Source organism: Choloepus didactylus, chromosome 10, assembly GCF_015220235.1.
Source record: "Choloepus didactylus isolate mChoDid1 chromosome 10, mChoDid1.pri, whole genome shotgun sequence".
NCBI lineage: Eukaryota > Metazoa > Chordata > Mammalia > Pilosa > Megalonychidae > Choloepus > Choloepus didactylus.
The window spans coordinates 22,882,010-22,906,416 of NC_051316.1; the positions used below are offsets into that span (position 1 = coordinate 22,882,010).

The window sequence follows — 24,407 nt, forward strand, 5'->3', positions numbered from 1 at the left end:
AGGCTGCTAAGATATATACAACACAAAAGGTTCTTCTTAACAACAGGAATTTATTGACTCACAGTTTCAGAGTCTAGAAGGCTTGCTTCCTCCTTGGGTTGGCAGTGTTCCAACTGGCTGACAATCTTTGGGTTCCTTGATGTGGTGCTTTGGAGCTATATGAACCCCAAAAAACATGTTCTTGAACTGAAATCCATTCCTATGGTGTGAACCCATTATAAGTAAGGCCTTTTGATGAGGTTACTTCAGTTAAGGTGAGGCACCAGGATGTGTCTTAATCCTTTTCTGGAATCCTTCATAAGAAGAATGAAACTCAAATAGAGAGAAAAAGCCATGGGAAACAAGAAGCTGAAATTCAATGGAACCCTGAAGAGATTGGAGAGGCCAGGAGAGGCCACTATGTACATTGCCGTGTAATGGAGGAGCTCAGGACCGAGGATCACTGGCAGCCAGCCCCAGAATGCTAGTCTTCAGGAAGAAAGCATCACCTTGATGACGGCTTGATTTAGACTTTCTCTTAGTCTCAAAACCATGAGCTAATACATTCCCACTGTTTAAAACAGCAAATTGCATGGTATTTGCTTGAGCAGCCCTGGAAACAAAAACACTTGGCTTTCGTGTCACCTGGTGATGTCCTCTCCTTTCTCTTCTGGATTCCACTGACTTCCAGCTTCCCTGTGGCCTTTTTTTCCATGTCCAATTTCCTTTGCTTATAAGGATTTAGCCATACTGGATTAAGGCCCACCTTCATTCAATGTGCGCACATCTTAACTAAAAATATTATCTCCAAAGGTCCATTTACAAATGGTTTCACATCTACAGGACCAGGGGTTAGTGCCTAACATGCCTTTTCTGGGGGTCATGTTTTAATCCCCAAAAGTCAGGGAATTCACTGCAAGGTTTTCAGCAAAGGAAATGTCATATGACTTGACAGCTTTTAAGAAGAGCTCAAGGGTGAGGAACGAACTGTAGGGGTTCAAGGGTAGAAGGAAGGAGACAGTTACAAAGGCAAGGCAGGAAAGCCAGATGAGGCTATGGCAGTAGGCCAGGTAAGAAATGACAGGCTGCAGGGTGATGGGGGAGGGACTGCAACATGATTAGACGCCATGTATCCCCTGAAGTTATATCTGACTCAATATGTTGATGGATCATGAGCTGACAGTATATTCCAAAGGTCTGAATGTGGGGTGTGAAGAAGGAGGAATCATTGATGATGCCAAGGATTTGGGCTCAAGTGATTGGTAATATTAATAGTAAATATTAAATGCTTGATGTTTCCTGAGATGTAGAAACTGGAGATAACAGGTTTGGTGGTTGGGAGGGGTGGAAACAGAGAGTCTGGTTTTGGACATGCTTCTTTTCCTATGTCTATTTGGCATCCAAATGGAGGTGGAGTCTGGTGATCAGAGGAGAGCTTGGAGCTGGCATTAGGATCTGGATAATATTCTCAATTATCCAATTCCAGCCCTTGGAAAATGTCACAATGAATTAAAGAGTTATATATTTCCCTATAGATCTCGATTCTCCTTTCTCATTGAAAGAAGTGGAAAACAGACATCAGGGAAGAGGGCTCATCAGCGATCACTAATTTGGTACTTTGCCCAGAATTTCACCATATGACCTGTCAGCAGGACTGTGGACCATTTTTCTAGCACTGTCAGTCTGGATTTCTAACCACATCTTTAAGTCTCCTTTTTGCTCCTGGACAGTCTTATCAAGCCACATGGTTTCTTAGGTTATTACTACCACAACTAGTAGTGATTATATCTACATAAGTATAATCTTCTACATATAAGTATGCATATATATATGTAGTTTACACTCTGCCCAGAAAATTATCTTTTATCTGCCCTCTTCTCTAAACATTTTTAATCTTTTGACCTTGCTTGAACAATGGCACCTTTTCAAAAGTCATATCAAAGGAGAATATTAACTATTCACACCAAATGAGAGTGTGTGTCCTGAAATACATTTTGTTACCTGAAAATATAAAATATAGTGAGGGTTCTTCTGTTATTCAGAAAAGATTCACCCATTCCTGTTTAAGTAAGAGGGTTTCTCTCTTTTGAGCACAGCTTTTACTACTCTGAAGATTTTATAAATCTGGCACTTATTTTTAGTTGGCTTGACTATGTCCCAATACAACTCTAGTCCAGACATTATGGAAGCGGTCAACGTGAGGCACAGTGTTAGAAAGGATGTGTATTAAGATATTAATCTATTGCATAAATAAATGTCAGTGATTGATAGGGCAGGTGCACAATCCCTTATCTAAAGCCTTGGCACCTGACTGGTTTCAGAATTCAGAATTTCTCAGATTTTGGAAAGGTCCTACTGTGCGTATAACAAATATTACTGAACATGGGGTAATCATGCACATTACTATTTCTGCAATAAAACATAAGGATACCCACATTAAGCAAAGTACTTAAAGACTGTAAATAGCCCCAAAGTTGGTACAGTCAGGTTTTGCTGCTGAATGAATATAGGACTCCTTGGGGAATTTACCGCTTTAATTTCATTGCTTTTGGAATTAGGAATTGCAGATAAGAGAGTGTGGATCTTTAATAATAGAAAACATTATATGGATAATGGATTAGACTCAGACAAACAAATGCAAAAGTCATTTAAAAATAGGATAAAGAGAACAGCCAAGAAACCTCTAAGGCTGGGGGAATGAATGTTTAATGCATCCTTAACATAAAAGTAGAGGAGTGAGCCTCCTAGGAGATAGCAGAGAACACATTCTGTCCTCCTGGTGAAAGGAGGTTAATTCAATGAGCTTAGAGCAGGGGGTGCAGCTATAGTATGAATCTGTGCTAGGAAAGATGATGATAAGCCTACAAAAGCATGCTAATTTTTCTTCAAGAGTGTTAATATTTTATGCAGCAAAAGCAAATCTCTTAAGTTAACTTACTGTAACTTCTTCCATTAATATTTTAATGTAATGCCTAGGTGAAAGCAGAAGATCTAATAAAATATGTAATAATTTAAAAATATTTCTGACTGTCATTGAAAATGTTGGAGAACAGCCAATGTCTGATCAACCTTTTAAAGAAATGATACATAGAAGACAAATAATTATCAACCAGTGAAGCTTTATTTAGGAGAAAGTAGCTCTGGTAAGAAAACATTAGACAGAAGAGAAACACCTAGTCATGAATATGATGATAATTATGAATCAGATCACATTTTCCAAGGGTGTATTATTAAACTCTACCACACTCGATTATTCATTGGAAGGGAGGTATGGAGGGAGGAAGGGAAGAGGAGACAGAGAGAGGAGGGAAGGAAGCAAGGAAGGAAGGAAGGAAGAAAGAAAAGGAAGGAAGGAAGGAAGGGAGGGAGGGAAGAAGGAAGAAGGTATCTGAGACGCTGATGCAGCTTTTCAAGAAACTCAATTATATTTATAGGTTCTTAATAATGTCATCTTGAGACCCTCATTCTTTGCAGTTATCTAACTTTCATCAAATTGCTCATATTCTCTCCCCATTCCAGTCTGAACAGTCATTTCACTATTTCTTGTGTAGCTCATCCATTATCCATGCTTCTGTTCATCTTATTTCTGCTTCCTGGAGTGTCCTCCTTAATTATTTTCCAACAATCTGCATCATAATGCTTTCCTCAAGGCCAATCTAAGCCTCACTTCACCCCAATTCTCTCATGGTCTGTCCCTCATAGTTGCACCCACACTATAATCACCTCTGGTCTGTTTTGTGGGTTTTATCTCTTCACTGTCATTAATACGAACTTTTTGTTCACTACACAAAATTCTCCTCAGTTAGTCATAGAGCCGAAAATAAATTCATTTAGTGGGACCCATTTGCCAGTCACACTGATGGATGCAGGAGATGCAAAGGTAAAGCTCAAAATGCTGGAAGGGCACTGTGAACCCTCACAGCGCTAAGTACCATTGGCTTGGTTCAAAATAAGTCCTGGAGACGTGCAGAATTGCAGAATTTCAGCATGGGCGTTCAAGAAGGGCACCTTGGCAGAAGATGCATTTCACTCACTCATTCATTCACTCATTTATTCATTCATTCATCAAATACATTCTAATGTCCCAGACCTCACCAGGCATGCTTATTAAGCTCTAAGGTTGCAGGGAAAGAAGGCAGTGATGACATTTACAGGAAATTAAACCACTCACTCCAGTGAAAGCTAAACATACTCTTACCGCTGAAGGGATTGTGGGAGTAGACAACTGTTGCTAATATTACTGTTTTGGCTTAATAAAGATATTATTCTTGATACGATTTTCCCCAGGCACGTGACCTTTTAGGGTAAATAAAAGGACAGATGGCATTGCCCTGGATACGGCTTCCCTCTGACCTACTTAACAGGAAAACAAAAATGCTCGTTGTTCCTCCATCACTTATATGTTCTTTGAGTTGAGGGGAGAGTCAAATTGCAAATACTATGCAGAATTCACAACGTTCCTCTTTTTACATCACCTGTTTTACACTGAGTCTGTGTACCACAGTTTAGGCTTTATTAATAAGGACAGAGCAAGGTTTTAAACAGATATGGGTTACTTCCAAATATTATATAATAAATGTGTTTTTAATAAAATAAATACTTTAAAAATATTCACAAAAGTTAAAAATAATTTCCTAAGAAGTGCATTGGCATATAATCAGAAATTATATCACTGCTGCAAAGAAATTTAAAGTAGTTAAGATTCCAAAGACTCCCAAGGAGATGTATAGCCTACAGCTTATAAACCATGGCTAAATAATAAAGGACACACACTTCAAGTTCAAAGCCCGTGTGCCTGAACTTTTCACTGCTTACTTGTTGTACTTTAAAACTTCCATGTCTTTCAGCAATAGGAGATGGCATCAGAGGAAATAAAATAATGAATTAATTCTACTCGTGTAAAATAATGAAGAGGCAATACCTAAAATAAATTATACATGACTTGTATGTTTCTGAGACGTCCTCACTATTTAAAGGTATAATAACAAGATTGTTTTACAATTATTTGAATGAAATATGCACCTTACCTTCACTTTGAAAATGTCTTCAAAGCAATTCTTCAGATTCTGCTTCTCTAATATGCTTGTAGCAATATACCAATTACTTTTATCAGAAACATACCCAGATGCTCTCTTCTCGTCGATATTGCTTCCAGTTCCTCCCGCTGTCACTGAACATCAGCAGGTAGCTGGTCACCCAGTTGGAGCTCCCATAGCCTCCTTGGGTGGCCATGGCCGTGACCTCCATTCTCTCTCCAAGGTCAATCTGCAGCCACTGGTATTTATCTGACACAAGTGGGGACCAGCCACCAGCTCCTTTTTTTGTTTTGAAATAGAAAAAAGGAGAAAATGATTAGAGGAGGAAATTATAAAACCTCTATGCTCCTGGAGTGGAAAACTCTATAAGATTGTGAGCTTAAATATAATAAAATAATAGACTCAAAACAAAAAAGAAAAAGAAGAAGGTTCATGTGTAAATGGATGGACCGTAAATGAATTGCTTTCACGTTGAGCTCGATCACCCGCTGAGTACAGGTGTCCCACTAAGTGGAAAAGGTGCTTGATGTGGCACAGGCAGCCACTCCGTGCTCATGTCCCCTTTTGGACTTGTTTATTTTATGGCTCTTGTACAAGACTTGCACTTTACCAATCATAAGAGACTAGATTCCTACTGTAGAAAGAATATGATTAAACACAGAGGAAACAAAAATGGATAAGACCCAATCCTTGCATTTGAGGAGCTCACAGTCTCCTAGAACAAACACACATTTAACAGAACAATTCAAAGCACAGTGTGGCCAGTGGTAAAGGTGAGCACAGATAAGACTCAGGTCTCTCTGCTCTCTCTGAAGTTTCAATGGGGAAAACTCGGGGAGAGCCTCCCAGAGCAAGCAAGGCTCGTTCTGTCTTGAATGATGATGAGTCTATCTGGCATTCAAGAAGATGGAGGCAGGGCAGAAATATTCCTGTTTTCATTTTGGCAGAGGCCACATCCAAAACAAGAATAGAGGAGTGCCTGCTGATGTCTACTGATGCTTTTCATTCTTCCTGTCTAATAAATAAAATTGGGAGCTATGCTATCAAAGCACTCTTTCTTGAATAGTCAACGTCTAGTAAAAAGCAGTAATCTACAACCAATCCCCAGGATGAGGAAATCAGCATGTTTTTCCTTTCCTCACAGTTCTGCCACTTACCTGAAGGCTCTGATAGAAAGGACTGAAAGGTTAGACAAAGTAAATTAATCAGCTTAAATTTTGCATCTTTTCATTTTCCAACTCATTTTTGTGCAAAGTCTTTAGTGCAATTCCTAATGTAAAGCAAGCATTTAAAATTTGATATTATTATAATATCCAGGAGAGGTAATAGGTTCACGGTGAGGTATGTGAAGGTATTATAGGGGGTGTAGAGAAACTCACTTATTAAGCAGCTCCTCGATTGCTGGCCACACATTAACTACTTCTTCCATACAGTCCCCAAGCTTACAGATTCGTTCCAAACTCAGATTCTAAGATTTCCTTTTGTTGTAGTATATCTTTGTTCATAGGTTTCCTTTTCTCTGTATGTACCATTAGCACAACACCCTTTTTTGATCCAGACACACACACAAAACTACGTATCTTTTTGCTTTGCTATTTATTGCCCTATATTTAGACAAGATGGAGAATTGTAGATCACCAACACTGTCTATCTGATTGACACTAAAATATTCCTCTCCTTTCTTAAGCTAGGAAGCTGGGAGGGAGGCAGAGGTCTTGTTCAAATTTGAGTGTTCTGCTGTATGCCACAGGCATCTCCCCCTTTGCAGTATAGTTTTCTATTTGGGGGAAGATTGATTCTTAGACGATCCATGGCAACAGTTATATATTTTTCCCTGCCACAGATAGTGTGTAACTTTCTTCAACCCTCGATGGAAACAGTCCTCATATTTTCTTCCCTCTGCATTTTCCTCCTTCCAACATCACTTTTCTGGATGTGATGGAATACTATCCACCCACTTCTAGTCTTCATTTAACAACTAAGATTTATTGAGCAACTGAGCACTTCAGGCACAGAGTCCTCGTTATGTGGATTTTTTCATTTCATTCCTAAAGTAGATTTATGAGATAAAGCTCTCACTACCCTTTTGTTTGGGTATTGAGTGGCTTGCAGCTGGCAAGTGGCTCACAGGGATTTGAATCTAGAACCTGGGCTCTTAACTATGACTCATTATTATTATTATGTTATTTTGATGATATTGATGGGATTTGGTGATCCTTAAATAAATGCAGAAAGGATGCAGTGGGGTTTGGAAAGTGACTAGACCTAGCTACCTCAAGAAGTCACCCCGATGCAGGTGGCCTTTCCCACTCCCGTTTAGGCAAGGCCCAGGTATCTGAAGTGTGGGTGTGTAGGGAGAGTAGGGGGAGATCTGGCATCTTCCTGTCAAGAGCTAACAGATCTACTGTTCTTTCTCAGGCCCATCTCAAGTTTAATACATGAAAAGTCCTTCTTGAGCTCATCACCAATAGTCCTAAACACAACAGTGCTTGTGCTGGTTTGAATGTATTATGTCCCCCAAAACACCATTATCTTTGATGTAATCTTGTGTGGGGAAACTTATCAGTGTTAATTAGATTGTAATTCTTTGAGTGTTTCCATGGAGATGTGACCCACCCAGTGGTGAGTGATGACTCTGATTGGATAATTTCCAAGGAGTTGTGACCCCACCCATTCAGCGTGGGTCTGTATTAGTACATGGAGCACTATATAAGCTCAGACAGAAGGAGTGAGCTTACTACAGCCAAGGGGGACACTTTGAAGAATGCACAGAAGCTGAGAGAGTAGCTGCAGTTGAGAGACAGTTTGAAGATGGCTGTTGAAAGCAGACTCTTGCTCTGGAGAAGCTAAGAGAGGACAAACACCCCAAGAGCAACTAAGAGTGACATTTTTGAGGAACTACAGACTAGAGAGGAACATCCTGGAAGAAAGCCATTTTGAAACCAGAATGTGGAGCAGACGCCAGCCACGTGCCTTCCCAGCTAATAGAGGTTTCCCAGATGCCACTGGCCATCCTCCAGTGAAGGTGCCCTATTGTTGGTGCATTACCTTGAACACTTTATGGCTTAAGACTGTAACTATGCAACCAAATAAACCCTCTTTTATAAAAGCCAATCCATTTCTGGTGTTTTGCATTCTGGCAGCATTAGCAAACTAGAACACTGCTACAGCAGCATACCCTTTTCTGTTTTATTATTTGCTGGTCTGTAATGATCTTTCTAAGGAGAACAAGGAGAAGGTGAAATAAATGCTACTGGCCAAACCATCATCTTAGCATGGAATTTTGGAATTTATACATTTGGAATTTTATACATATCGGCTTAAACTTCTTAGAAATGACTCAACATTTTGGACTTTTTCTCTCATCACGATTATCCAACATTGATAGCACACTCTTTAGCTTGCGTTTCACAAGTTTCTTGGTATTTTAAGTCAGGTCAAGAAATGTAATTAATATGAGAGCACATGTAGAGAAGCACAATGAGAGAAAATGAATCAGAATGGTTTTGAAGTGTTGCCTTGGGATCATGAGTTTTAATAAAAGGTGCCAGGAACCTCTGGACACTGTCTCTGCCTAGCAGAGTGAGCTTGTTTGTTTGTTTTAATAGCTTTACTTGTCATAAAAATCTTGACACATTTTCAGCTACTTGATCTTATCTTCACCGAAGAGGTAGTACTGGTATACAATTAAGCCATATGTCACTGATAAAGTAATAAAACATTGGCTTTAGCAGGAAATTTCATCAGGACAATACCACCTCGGGAAATCTGAAATCCCAGCTGGGTTGCTGGGTTTTGAGGATGTATGACTGTGTATAACCACTGAATTTAATGCTCAAGGGGAATGGTGGGAATGGTGGGAAATATGGTATCACTAACCTGGCACTGTTGGGTAGCTCCAATTTCTTTGCTTAAAGGCAGCTTTGCAGATTTGTATAGGAAGCACCTTGGCATGAATCAAAACTAAGGAATGCCTTGATTTGTTGGTAGAGTTGAGGTCACACATGTACTGACCCCTATTAATGTAGAGGCTTTTTTACATAATGCCTTCTGTTCGGTGGTCACTAAAACTTAGCACTCAAGAAACAAGAGCTAAAGGCGCATCCTACCGGGTCACCCTCTTCCCTAATCACAGACTTCTTTTCTCCACTCTGCCTTCCTCCTTTCTCTGCCTTCTGGCCTGTCACTGCACCTGAGTTAAATGAGGTAGCATGATTCCACTCAACACAAATATAGCCAGATGTCCCAAGATACAGGCCCTCAGAGATTGTGAATTACAAGAACAGTATCCTGTCTGTTCATAGCATACATTCTGATAACTGCATGTCAGTACTGGAGTAAGATTAAGGTATGTTGAATAAATAACTCTTGGTCTCTCCCACTTGATGCCATTTGATGAAAGGGAGGGGTTATTTTTAAAGGACAGTTTTTTTTTTAAATTTTAATTTTTATTGAGATTGTTCACATACCATACAATCATCCAAAGATCCAAAGTGAAGAGTCAATTGCCCCCAGTACCCTCATACAGCTGTGCATCCATCACCACACTTAATTTCTGTTAAATTTTTAGAACCTTTTCATTACTCCAGACAAGAAATAAAGACAAAGAAGTGAAGAAGAAAAAAAAAAAGAAAGGAAAAAAAAGGAGAAGAAAAGGAAACTCAAATCCTCCCATATTCCTAACCAACCCCCCTCCATTGTTGACTCGTAGTATTGGTATAGTACATTTGTTACTGTTTATGAAACAACGTTGAAATACTACTAGCTGTAGTATATAGTTCACAACAGGTACATTTTTTTCCCTATATGCCCCTCTATTATTACCTTCTAGTTGTATTGTCATACATTTGTTCTGGTTCATGGAAGAGTTTTCTAATATTTGTACAGTTAATCACGGACATTGCCCACCATAGGATTCAGTTTTATACATTCCCATCTTTTGACCTCCAACTTTCCTTCTAGTGACATATATGACTCTTAGCTTCCCCTTTCCACCTCATTCATGCACCATTCAGCACTATTAGTTATTCTCACATTGTGCTACTGACACCTCTGTTCATTTCCAAACGTTTACGTTCATCCTGGTTGAACATTCTGCTCATACTAAGCAACTGCTCCCCATTCTTTAGCCTCGTTCTGTATCTTGGTAACTTATATTTCATGTCTATGAGTTCACATATTATAATTAGTTCCTATCAGTGAGACCCTGCAATATTTGTCCTTATGTGTCTGGCTTATTTCACTCAGTACATTGCCCTCAAGGTTTCATCATCAATCCATTTTTTTTTTTTAAGATGGTTTTGTTCACATGCCATACATTCCATCCTAAGTAAACAATCAATGGTTCTCTGTATAGTCATGTATTTATATGTTCAACACCCTCACCACAGCTATATAAGGGCATCTACATTTCTTCCACAAAGCAGGAGGAAGAGTCAAAGAAGGTAGAGAGGCAAAAGAAAAAGAAAAAAGAAACAGGAAAAAAAAAATGACAGCTAGGAAGCAGCAAAAGGAAAGATAACCTTAAATCAAAGTAGAATAGAGTCAGACAACACACCAGTGTCAAGTGTCTCACACTCCTCCCCTAGACCTCCCTCTTATCTGCATTTACCTTGGTATATCACCTTTGTTACATTAAAGGAAGCATAATACTATGATTCTGTTAATTATATTCTCTAGTTTACATTGATTGCATCCCTTCCCCAATGCCTCCCCATTTTTAACACTTTGCAAGGTTAACATTCACTTGTTCTCCCTCGCGAAAGAACATATTTGTACATTTTATCACAATTGTTGAACACTCTAGTTTCACCGAGTTACACAGTCCCAGTCTTTATCTTTCCTCCTTTCTTCTGGTGTCCCACATGCTCCAAACCTTCCTCTCTCAACCATATTCATACTTATCTTTGTTCAGTGTACTTACATTGCTGTGCTACCATCACCCAAAATTGTGTTCCAAACCTTGTTCACAAAGTCTCTCGCTGTCTGTTTGTTGAAAAATACTTTGAGCTCTCCCTCATATTTGAAGAACAGTTTTGCTGGATATAGGATTCTTGGTTGGTGGTTTTTCTCTTTCAGTATCTTAAATATATCACCCCACTTCCTTCTTGCCTCCATGGTTTCTGCTGAAAGATCCACACATAGTATTATTAAGCTTCCTTCGTATGTGATGGATTGCTTTTCTCTCGCTGCTTTCAGGATTCTCTTTGTCTTTGACGTTTGATAAGCTGATTATTAAGTGTCTTGGTGTAGGTCCATTCAGATCTATTCTGTTTGGAGTATGCTGAGCTTCTTGGATCTGTAATTTTATGTCTTTCATAAGATACAGGAAATTTTCATTGATTATTTCCTCTACTATTGCTTCTGCCCCTTTTCTCTTCTCTTCTCCTTCTGGGACACCAATAATATGTACATTCTTGTATTTTGTTTCATCCTTAAGTTCCCAGAGACATTGCTCATATTTCTCCATTCTTTTCTCCTTCTGCTCCTTTGTGTGTAGGCTTTCAGGTGTTTCGTTCTCCAGATCCTGAGTGTTTTCTTCTGCCTATTGAGATCTACTGTTGTATGTTTCCATTGTGTCTTTTGTCTCTTGTGTTGTGCCTTTCATTTCCATAGATTCTGCCAGTTGTTTTTTTTGAACTTTTGATTCCTGCCTTATGTACGCCCAGTGTTTTCTTTACAGCCTTTATCTCTTTTTGCCGTATCTTCTCTAAACTTTTTGAATTGATTTAGCATTAGTTGTTTCTCAGTTGAAGCGTGTTTGTTCCTTTGACTGGGCCATAACTTTGTTTTTCTTAGTGTAGGTTGCAGTTTTCTGTTGTCTAGGCATCTGACCTCCTAGGCCACCCCAATCAGGTTTTCCCAGATGAGAACAAGCTCGGGTCACAGAAAGAGGAAATATTCAGTATCTGGTTTTCCTGATGGTATGTCTTAGAGGATTGATACACCCTGTGCTTTTCTGCCCAGCAGGTGGTATCTGTCAGCCTGTCACTCTGGGCTGGTGTAAGGAGGTGTGGCCCATGGCTCCCCTCCCCCAGGCTCTGGGGTCTGGTTCTGAATGTAAGGCAGGTAGTAGAGCTGGGCCCCTCCTCTTTCCTCTTGGCAAGCTATGCCTCCCAGAGGGAGGTCATTTGCATAGAAATAGATGCTCTGTTTCTCTGACTCTGCTATCTCCACCCTTGTCTGGGTTAGGGTGCTGTGATTTTAAAATGGCTAAGGCTTTCTTTACTGCAATGCACTGCAAGCTGAAAATGGCTAAGGCTTTCTCCACTTAACTGCCCAGGTTGACAGAGAAAGAAAGGGACAGAAAGCTCCCAGATTCACCTGTCGGCCAGAGACAGCACCCCATCCTCTGGGCTCCCCATCCTGAGACAGATATGTCCCCTGACTCTCCCAAGGTCAGTTGTCACCAAAAGCCTCTGTCTGCTTATTGAGGATTCACTGTCTGTATTGAGCAGTTAACAATAAAACCCCAGTTGGAGCTGGGCTGAGAGAGTGCTGCTCTCTAGCACTGTGAGGTTTCCAAGAGGGAGGGGCTCTCAGCTCTCTGCACTGGTCCACAGTTTTTACTTACAGATTTTATGCTGTGATCTCGGGCATTCCTCCCAATTCAGGTTGGTATATGATGAGTGGACAGTCACTTTTGTCTCCTCACAGTTATTCAAGGTTATTTACTAATTTTTCTGTCTTTTATGAATTGTTCCAGGGGCACTAAGTGTCTTCCACTCCTCTCTATGCCACCATCGCTCCTTTAGCTTGATTCATTTTGAGCTGAGTGGTGGAGGAGAAGCAAGGGTTTGAGGTCAGGTGGGGATGGGAAAGGCCATCACTAACAGAGAGAACAGCAGGGACAGAGTCTGAGGAATGAGCAGGTGTCAGGCATGGCTGGCAAGCTGGGTACCCATGGGTGGTGGGACTCGACAGTTATTTTTATAAGAACTGTTACTGTGATTTCACCAGGGATGATGAGCTTTGCAATTGTTTTGTTCCCAGTGATCTCACAATATGGCACCTGATTTATCTGCTGCTTACCACTTCTAAACTTCAGAGTTATAAGGAAATTATTAAAGATTTTCCAGTTATTTTGCAATGGAAAATAACGGAAGGAAGGGGAATGAAAAATCATGAAGCACGTATTGCATGCTGAAGTTTCTACCAGACACTTTTTTGAAAATTCAGTTTTACTGAGATATATTCACACATACCATATAATCATCCATGGTGTAAAATCAACTGTTCACAGTACCATCATATAGTTGTGCATTCATCACCCCAATCTGTATTTTAAACTTTTCCTTGTACCCAAAAAGTAAAAATAATAATAAAAAAATAAAAGTAAAAAGAACACCCAAATCACCCCCCCACCCTATTTTTCATTTAGTCCCTGTCCCCATTTTTCTACACATTCATCCATATACTGGATAAAAGGAGTGTGATCCACAAGGCTTTTACAATCACACTGTCACCCCTTGTAAGCTACATTGTTATACAATTGTTTCAAAAGTCAACGCCACTGGTTGCAGTTTGATAGTTTCAGGTATTTACTTCTAGCTATTCCAATACATTAAAACCTAAAAAGGGTTATTTATATAGTGCTTAACAGTGCCCAGCAGAGTGACTGCTCGACTCCATTTAGAATCTCTCAGCCACTGAAACTATTTTGTTTCATTTCGCATCCCCCTTTTGGTCAAGAAGATGTTCTCAATCCCATGATGTTGTGTCCAGATTCATCCCCGGGAGTCATATCCTGTGTTGCCAGGGAGATTTACACCCCCGGGAGTCGGGTCCCATGTAGGGGGGAGGGCAGTGAGTTCACCTGTGGAGGTGGCTCAGTTAGAGAGAGAGAGAGGGCCACAAAGAGACATTAGCATCTACCAGACACTTTTACGCCCAGAATTGCATTTTATGGCTAAAAAGATCCAGTCCTTTAGGTTTAATCATCTCCACTTTACAGATGAGAAAATAAAATAACTAATTAAAGTATGTGTGAGGATATTATTTTGCAAATCAGCTCCTTTTTCAATTTCTATCCCTGTCTAAGAACATATTCATATGACCTATCAATCACTCATTACTTTTTGTTTGTAAATAATTGGGCTAAATTATGTCTTTATTTTATATGTTTTGGGTCTCTGTTGTTTTGTATAACTCTGTATTTTGTTCAGTTTTTGCAGTCGCATGTTACAACCTAGGGGAAGTGAAAGACAAAAGCTGGGTAGGGGCCCATCAGCTGGAGTTTTAATTACCTCTGACTAATAACAACAACAACAAAATTCCCATGACCACAATATCTGGTCACAAGTGGCAGGGCTGTCAGAGTATGTGTGGACCTTGCATGGAAGGAAAATTATTCAGAGGTAAAATAATAATAATAAAAGGCATTATTATTATTAATGCCTTCCTCAAGATTTAATAAGTACCAGGAAGGAGAAACATCCAAGGGCACAAAATGTAAGTAAGCAAAGTAAATGTGATTTAAATAAACAGAGCCAAACACCATTAGGGAACTTATATACCCAGTGAATTACTCAATTGAATTTATCACAAAGGGACATTTTCCTCTAAGATAATTACATCGTTTCAAATGTAATTTCACCCAGATGTGCTTGTTTTTCGTCTCATCAAATTGCATCTTAATTCACAGAAGTCATTAAAATTTCAGGAACTGTCTGGGGTGAATGGGAGAGAGAGGGAGGGAGGGAGAGAAAGACAGACAGAGATGGAAGTGCTTACCACCATTGGCCCTAAATTCCTCTCTGATTTTGAGCTTTTATAGGGAAAAAGGATGGGGTTGGTTTTCAGTGAATCCTCTCATTCTTCATCCCACTTCCTAACATTTATTGAGCTTTATACTTCCAAGATTTTTGTCAATTATCCTGCTTTTTTTTCCTGAGGGGAATTTAAGCATTTATTTTAGATGTGAATTCAATTAGTAAAAAAAGTGTTCTAACTACACACATACACTATTTTAAGCCCTACTGTCTTTCTTTTAGCCATGCTATTTGGAAGTGAAATCCTGACTTGAAACCTGTCTCTTAGCTCTGGTTCTCTTTCCACTGTGATTTGTGATTTGTGCTTTGTGATTTGTGGTATTTGGAAGTGAAATCCTGCCTTGAAACCTGTCTCTTAGCTCTGGTTCTCTTTCCACTGTGATTCCTTCAACCTAGGTGGCTGAGGGAGGGAAAACATTCTGTTTCCCAAAAGTGTTTTCTTTGGGAAGAACTGAGCTTGTGGATAGAATCTCAGCATGTATATAATAGTCATTTATGAGATGCATTCCCTTACAAAATGCATCTACAGCCTTAAGAGCTTGAAATGGACAAATTACACACTGGACAAATAAAAAACAAATAATAGATGACAGTTAAAATTCACCATATCAGTAACCATATTAAATGTACATAGTCCAAATACACCAATTAAATTGCTAAGATTGTGAGACTGGATAATAAAGCAAGACCCAACTATATGCTGCCTATAAGAAACACATTTTAATTCTAAAGGCATAAATAGGTTAAATGTAAAAGCACAGAAAAAGATATACCATGCTAATATTAGTCAAAAAAAAAAAAAAAAAAGCAAGAATGGCTATACTAATATCAGATAAAGTGGTTTTCAGATTAAAGAATACTACAAGGCTTTAAAATGTTATTTCATAATGAGAAAGTGGTCCATTTTAACAAGAGGACATAATATTCCTAAAATATATGCACCTAATAACAGTTTCAAATACATGAAGCAAAAATTGATAAAACTTAAATAGACAAAATTCATGATTATAATAGGAGATTTCAATATTCATCTCTTAACAATTGATAGAACCAGTATGCAGAAATCAATAAGGATAGAGAAGTCTTGAACATCATAGTCTACCAATTAGATCTGACTGACATTTCTAGAACTCTCCACCCAACAACAGCAGCAGAATTCACATTCTTTTCATGTTCATAAGAAATTGTACCAAACAGACCATCTTCTAGTCCATCAAACAAGTCTCAGTAAATTTTAAAAGAATTTAAGTCATATAAAGTATATTCTCTGGAATAGACCATGGAATTAAATCAGAAATAATATTAGAAAGATCTTTGAAAAACCCTCAAAAAATAGGAAACTAAACACACTTCCACAATCAATGGATCAAATAAACTAAAAGAGAAATTAGAAAGTATTTTGAACTGAATGAAAATGACAGTACAGTACATAAAAACCTTGAAATGGAACTTCTGGCTTCCACCCCAGAATGGAGAGCATTAGGAGTCTCTTTCCCACCATTATAACTTCAAGTTCATGATCTTTGTCAAGCCCAGTGGAGAACTGAGCTCACAGAGTAACCAAATGGCCCAAACTCTAAAGAGTGAAGGAGACCGCAGGAAAAGAGATGTGAGCAGGAGCTCATCCGTGGCAAATGTAACCTCACACCAGTAAGCCTTCAGCTAGAACAGTGAAGAAATGGATGAAGATCAAGCGTAGGCTGGTAGGACAGGGCAAATTTCTTGGGCACACTACAAAATGGAGGAGTTTGCACTCTCCTTCAGGCTCTTCATTGGGCACCCACAGAAACTCACAGGTACTGCGGTGAGGACTACAGACACCCACAGAAAAATTCAGAAAGGCCCTATGAGTTAAGACACCCAGCCCATATTCTTCTCCCCTATTACTATGATGACTTGTGTGTTTTGTTCCATTCATATCTGTAATCTCATTTAATTTAATAAAAGCACATGGGCATTTATCATGAATTCTATGAGTCATTTCATAGCATGTATAATTCCCGGAACATCATTTAGGCATGCAAGGAAGGCACTGTTTTCACTTGATTGACGGAAGCAATGAGGCAGACATGATGTGCTTTAGTGTGATGTACAAAAGGAGCATGCGAGGAAAGGGTAGGAGGTGAGCCAGTATGCCCTGAGGCCAATTCCACCACTCTCCCTTCATTTTATTCCACTCCCACACCCAGTCTTCTTTGTTTTCTTAAGGGAATGACTAAATGCTTCTTAAATTTTTCTTTTTTATTGCATGCCACTTAGCATTATATAAAGAAATGCAGGTGTGAAATGCTGAGAAATGAAAATATGGTGAGTACTAAATTATCTATCAGTATGTGATTGATTGCTCAGTCAACTAAAAGCTCCCAGAACAAAGAAAACAGCCCATTTGTGGTAGTAATTACATTTCCCTTAAATATATTATTTAGTTGATTACTGTTTGTAAAATTGCTGTGAAAGCCTTGAATGAAAAGAGGCATGCTTTTATTTATTATTACATGTATCATATGAATTTATATATAATATGATTGCAAAAATAATATGTTCTAAATATTACTAAAATGCAGGTGCCATTGACAATATTTTCAGAGGTGAGTGTATAACAAGGAAAATGTGATATGGTAGGAGGTAGTCCTGGCACGGCCTGCCACTTTCTCTGGGATCCACAAATACATCCTGGGCTCAGAACCAAGTGTGTCAGCCTGTTGGGAGAAAACACAATGGCCTAGTAGACAATAGAGAAGGAATATTTCCTTCCCCTATTGTCCCAAACATATTTAAATATGCACTGGAGACAATCTGACTCTGTTGGGCTTGTTTTATGACACCTAGCTCATACCCCAATGGTATGTCTTTTCCTGGTGGCAAGGGAGTGCATTTCCTCCGCTAAGGCACACCAACACAAGAGTGGGGTGCGTGCATAGAACAACTTCTGCACTGGCCACAGATATAGAGGCCTGCTGGCTGTGGGGAACCAATGGCCACTAGAGAAGCTGACCTTGCTCTGTCTCTTCTCCATGTGAGTAAAACGTCTTTCCACCAAGCCTGTGTGAGCCAGGCTTTTGCTGGTGACCCCGATGCCTATATTGGAGTGGGTAGACTTCTCAAGGTTTCCTCATCAACCCATTTTGTTTTGTTCACACACCATACATTCTGTCCTAAGTAAACAATCATTGGTTCCCTGTATAGCCACGTATTTATGTATTCACTACCGTCACCACTATCTATATAAGGGCATCTCCATTTCTTCCACAAAGAAGGAGGAAAAGAGTCAGTGAAGGTAGAGAGACAAAAGAAAAAAAAGAAAGAGAGAAAAAAGTGACAGCTAGGAAGTGATAAAAGGAAACAGCATTAAACCAAAGTCGAATAAAGAGACAACACCCCCAATGCCAAGAATCCCATACCCCTCCCCTATGTACCCCCCCCCCATATGCATTTAGCTTTGGTATATTGCCTTTGTTACATTCAAGGAAGCATAATACAATGTTTCTGTTAATTATAGTTTCTAGTTTGCATTGACTGTATTTTTCCCCCACTCCCACCCTATTTTTAACACCTTGCAATGTTCACATTCATTTGTTCTCCTTCATGTAAAAACATATTTGTACCTTTTATCACAATTGTTGAGCACCCTACGTTTCACTGAGTTTTATAGTCCCAGTCTTTATTTTTCCTCTTTCCTTCTGGTGTCCCACATGATCCTAACCTTCCTCTTTCAACCATACTCACAGTCATCTTTGTTCAGTGTACTTACATTACTGTGCTACTATCTCCAGAAACTGTGTTCCAAACCTCTCACTCCTGTCTTTTCCTTTCTGTCTGTGGTGCTCCCTTTAGTGTTTCCTCTAGAGCAGGTATCTTGTTCACAAACTCTATCATTGTCTGTTTGTCAGAGAATATTTTGAGCTCTCCCTCATACTTGAAAGACAGTTTTGCCGGATATAGGATTCTTGGTTGGTGATTTTTCTCTTTCAGTATCTTAACTATATACCCCACTTCCTTCTTGCCTCCATGGTTTCTACTGAGAAATCTGTGAATAGTCTTATTTAGCTTCTTTTGTATGTGATGGGTTGCTTTTCTTGCTGCTTTCAGGATTCTCTCTTTGCCCTTGATGTTTGATAATCTGATTATTAAGTGTCTTGGCGTAGGCCTATATAGATATATTCTGTTTGGGGTATACTGCGCTTCCTGGATCTGTAATTTTATGTCTTTCATAAGAGATGGGAAATTTTTACTGATTATTTCCTCTATTATTGCTTCTGCCCCTTTTCCCTTCACTTCTTCTTCTGGGACACCAATGACATGTACATTCCTGTGTTTTGTGTTGTCATTCAATTCCCAGAGATGTTGCTCATATTTTTCCATGCTTTTCCCTATCTGTTCTTTAGTGTGTAGGCTTTCAGGTGTCTTGTTCTACAGTTACTGACTGTTTTCTTCTGCCTCTTGAGATCTGCTGTTGTATGTCTCCATTGTGCCTTTCATCTCTTGTGTTGTGCCTCTGATTTCCATAGTTTCTGCTAGTTGTTTTTTCAAACTTTCGATTTCTCCCTTATGTGCCCCCAGTGTTTTCATTATACACTTCATCTCTTTTTGCCATATCTTCCCTAAGCTTTTTAAATTGATTTAGCATTAGTTGTTTCAATTCCTGTATCTCAGTTGAAGTGTAAGTTTGTTCCTTTGACTGGGCCATAACTTTGTTTTTCTTAGCGTAGGTTGTAGTTTTCTGTTGTCTAGGCATTGGTTTCCTTGGTTACCCCAATCAGGATTTTCCAGAGCAGAATGGGCTCAGGTCTCAGAAGGAGGCAATAGTATCACATTTCCCTGAGGGTGTGTCTTAGAAGATTGATACACCCTTTGAGGCTTCAAGCCACTGTACTTTTCTGCCCAGCAAGTGGCATCTGTCAGCCTGTCACTCCAGACTGGTATAAGGAGGTGTGACCCATGGCTGTTTTCCCCCAGGCTCTGGGGTCTGGTTCTGAATGGAAGGCAGGTAGTAAAGCTTGGCACCACCTCTTTCCTCTTAGGGAAAATACACACCCTGGGGAGATATAATTTGCATTCAAATAGTCTCTCTCACTCTGTCATCTCCACCCATGTCTGGGTCAGAACGCTGGGAAGTGAAAATGGCTGAGGCTTTCTCCACTGAGTGGAAAAAGGGACAGAAAGCCCTCCTTCAGGGCCAGTCTGCAGCCACCTTCAGTTTCACCCATCAGCCAAAGACAGCACTGGGTCCTCTGGGCTCCCCCTCCCTCCCAGAGAGGTCCTTTGGCTCTCCAAGGTCAGTTGTCACCGAAAACCTCTGTCTGCTTGTTGGGGATTCGTAGCTTGTATTTGGCAGTCAACATTTGTTAATTATAACCTCAGTTGGAGCTGGGCTGAGGTATATTCACTTGCTCAGAGAGTGCTGCTCCCTATCACAGAGGCTTTGCAGTTAGGGCTGCCATGGGGGAGGGGCTCTCGGCTCAGGTCCGCAGTTTTTACTTACAGATTTTATGCCATGATCTCGGGCATTCCTCCCAGTCCAGGTTGGTGTATGATGTGCAGACAGTCAAGTTTGTCCCCCAGCAGTTATTCCAGATTATGTACTAGTTGTTCCTGGTTGTTTATTAGTTGTTCCAGTGGGACTAACTAGCTTCCACTCCTCTCTATGCCACCATTTTCCTCTCTCCACATTGACTGATTTTTGAATATTGAATTCATCTTGTATTCACTGGAATAAACCCCACTTGATCTGCTTTTTATTGGTGTATTTAAAACAGTTGCATGTTATATGTGACATATTAGGACTTAAGTTTGCCATTTTATTTATTCTTTTATGTTTCTGGGTGTTTTTTTTTTATTTGTTTGTTTCTCTGTTTTCTTTTTCTTGCCTTTCTATGGCTTATTTGAACATTTTTTAGAATTCTATTGTGATTTATCTACAGTGTTTTTGAGTAAATATCTTTGTATATTTTTCTGTGGTAGCTCTGGGTATTACATTTTAGATACATAAATTATTATGTCTGCTTAAAGCCAGCATTTAACTAGTTTAACTGAAGTGTAGAAATCTTACTTCACTTTATGTCCTATACTCCCCCTTCTATAATACAGTTACCTTAACTATTTCATTTAAATACACTGAGAACCACATAATACAATATTATAATTTTTACTTCAACTGTCAAATGTATTTTAGAAAAGCCAAGAGAAGAAGGAAAATCTATTATATTTACCCATAATTTTGCTCTTTCTTTATTCTTTCCTGATATCCTTATTTTATCATTTCGTTTCTGTTTAGAAAATTTCTTCTCAACATTTTTTTAGCATAGATTTGCTGGCAGCAAATTCTCTTCATCTGAGAATGATAATTTCCAAATAATTCCTGAAGGATATTTTTGCTGGATGTAGAATTCTGCGTTGATGGTGAATTTCTTTCAACACTTGAAAAGTATTGTGCCTCCGTGGTTTCTCTTGAGAAATCTACTCTCATTGAAGTTGGTTTTCTCCTACAAGGAATGCATTGTTTCTCTCTAGCAGCCTTTCAGATTGTTTCTTTTGATTTTAGTTTTCAGAATTCTATGATGTATCTTAGTGTTGATATATTTGGGATTAAATTATAAACTTAGTTCATGAATTTGTAGGTTTATATTTTTTTGCTAAATTTTGGAAATTTTAAGCCTTTATTTCTTCAAATAGCTTTTCAACTCCACTTCTTTTTCTGGTACTCTGATGACACAGATATTAGAACTTTATTATAGTACTGCATGTGCCTGAGGTTCTATTTTTTTTTTTTTAATTCTATTTTCTCGCTGTTGTTCAGATTAGATAATGTCTATTTTTCTCATTTCAAATTTACTGATTTCCTCTGTCATCTCTATATTTTTATTGAGACCATCCTTTGGGTTTTTATTTTGGTTATTGTATTACTCAAGTAGAAAATTTCCATTTGCTTTTATCTGCATCTTCTAATTCTTTGCCTAGATTTCCTACTTTTTCACAATTTCTCACATTTTTAAATTGCTTGTTGAAGTATATTTGTGATGGCTGCTTTAAAATCCTTGTCAGATAACTCTAATATCTGTGTCATCTTGATGTTGGCATCTGTTGATTGTCTTTTTCATAGAAGTTGAGTTCCATCTGATTCTTGGTATGTGTACCCATTTGTATACATTATGTCCCTCAGAAAAAGCCATGTTCTTTGATGAAATCTTGTGGAGGCAGACATATTAGTAGGGATTAAGTTGGAACATTTGGATTAGGTTGTCTCCATGGAAATGTGCCCCATCCAACTGTGGGTGATGAGTCTGATTGGACAGTTTCCATGGAGGTGTGGCCCCACCCATTCAGCATGGGCCTTGATTAGTTTACTAGAGCACTATATAAGCTCAAACAGAAGGAGCAAGCTTGCTACAGCCAAGAGGGACACTTTGAAGAATGCACAGAAGCTGAGAGAGGAGCTGGAGCTGACACAGACATTTTGAAGACGGCCATCGAAAGGAGACTCTTTCTCCGGAGAAGCTAAGAGAGGATAAACGCCCCAAGAGCAACTGAGAGTGACATTTTGAAGAGGAGCTGTGGCCTAGAGAGGAACATCCTGGGAGAAAGCCATTCTGAAACCAGAGCTTGGAGCAGACACCAGCCATGTGTCTTCCCAGCTAACAGAAGTTTTCTGGACACCATTGGCCATCCTCCAGTGAAGGTACCCAATTGCTTATGCATTACCTTGTACACTTGATGGCCTTAAGACTGTAACTGTATAACCAAATAACCCCCCTTTAGCCAATCCATTTCCGGTGTTTTGCATTCCAGCAGCATTAGCAAACTAGAACAGTATGTAAGTGATTTTCCATGAAATATGGGTATTTTGGGTATTATGTCATGGAGTTCTGGATCTTATTTAAATCTTTTGTTTTGGCTTGATTTCTCTGATACCTCTCTGGTAGAGGAAGGGGAGTGCCCCCTCATTACTGCAGGTGTAGGTGGAATTCCAGGATCCCTACGTGATCCTTGCTGATGCCACAGGCAGGCATCAGCCCTTGTTGATGGGCTCCTGACCATCAACAACATCCCAGCTGCACAGTTCAAGACCCTCCCAAAACTACATGGGTGTGGGAGGATGGGACATCATTACAGCCTGGAGAGTTTGGAAGTCTAGTTCTTCACTTGGCCTTTGCTTGTGGGACTGGGGTCACAGTTTTTCTGTGGGGTTTGGCTGGAGTACAGTGATTATTGTCTAAAAGCTTTCTATCTTCCTAGACTGTCTTTTGGCTAGAGAGAGCAGATTTTCTTGGATATTTTTATGTCGTCTCCCCATGGCTTTTCTGAGTTGTAGGTTTATCCAGTATCCAGTTTAGGCCATCTGGACAAAAAGAAAAGGCAGGGAATACACATTGTGTTGTTCCTAGGGAACCCCAGGATTCTAACCAGTCTATCTCCTCTCCAATGTTCAGAGTCTCCTTATTTTATCCGTTTTTTTCTAGCTTACTTAGCAGGAAGGATAGAGAAAAGTACATCTATTTCATCTTTCCAGAAGCATGAGTCAACAATATGAAGATTAATAAAACTCCTCTAACCTTAAGTGATTTCAGCCACCTCTGATAAGGAGGAAATTTCCTATTCAACCTCACCTCTATGACAAGTATTGGCAGTTTAGCTATCACATATATTGCTGACTGCTTTGAACAGGACAAAGTAAAAACACCCAAGTTTTCAACAGAAAGAATGGAATGGAAGTCCTGAAATGGAGTGTGATGGTGTTCTACCATAAGAATAATTTATAACATTAAAGCACAATTAAGTAAATAAAAACATCATGATGTATCAATAGTTTGTTTATTTTTTTCCTGAATGTTAATCAATTCTTTTGGTGTATCACACTTTGTTTATGCTTTCCCCCATTGATGGAAATCTAGAGCTTTTGTCTACTATGAATAATGCTGGTATGAACATTTAAGTCTTTGTGTGGACTTATATTTTCATTTATCTTGGAGTGGAATTGCTGGGTTGTACGGTAAGTATATATTTTCACTTTAGTATACTGCCAAACTATTTTTCAAAGCAGCAGGACCATTTTACATTCTCAACAGAAAAGTAGGAGAATTCTGGTTTCTTCCAATCCACAAACATAATATCTGTCTCCATTTATTTAGGTCTCCTTTAAAGTGTCTTGGCTATGCTTTGTGTTCCTGATGTACAGGTCCTGTCTTGCACTTCTTCTGTGACATTTATCTCTAATAATTTATTACTTTTGATGCTATTGTGAATGGAAATCCCCCCTCTAAATTTGATTATCAGATCATCTGTTATTAGAACAAATAAATAAAACAGATTTTTCCACTTTATTTTTATTAGAGAAATTGTGGGTTAAAGAACTATCATACATAAAATACAAGATTCCCATATCTCACCCCAACCTCAATACCCTGCGTTGGTGTTGGAACATCTGTCACAATTATTGATAGCACTTTTTTATAATTGTACTATTTTATTAAACTGTAATTACATTTGTTATAATTGATGAAAGATTACTAAAATAGTATTATTACTATCTTCTCCAGTAAGTATATGTTACTAGAATAAAAATTGAAGGATAAAGCATAGGACTGTATAACAGTGGGCCCTACTGTAGATGACAGACTACAGTTAA

At 39.0% G+C, this 24,407-nt stretch overlaps 1 protein-coding gene across 1 annotated transcript in view; it reads right to left on the reverse strand.

The window, feature by feature from the left end:
* The window catches only part of LOC119505499 (contactin-associated protein-like 3), a 249,225-nt gene that overhangs the window by 175,800 nt on the left and 49,018 nt on the right, over nt 1–24,407 (reverse strand). Inside the window, exon 3 of the mRNA XM_037798314.1 lies at nt 5,101–5,294. Within this exon, the coding sequence (XP_037654242.1) occupies nt 5,101–5,294 (194 nt within the window). The remainder of the gene's footprint in view (nt 1–5,100; nt 5,295–24,407) is intronic.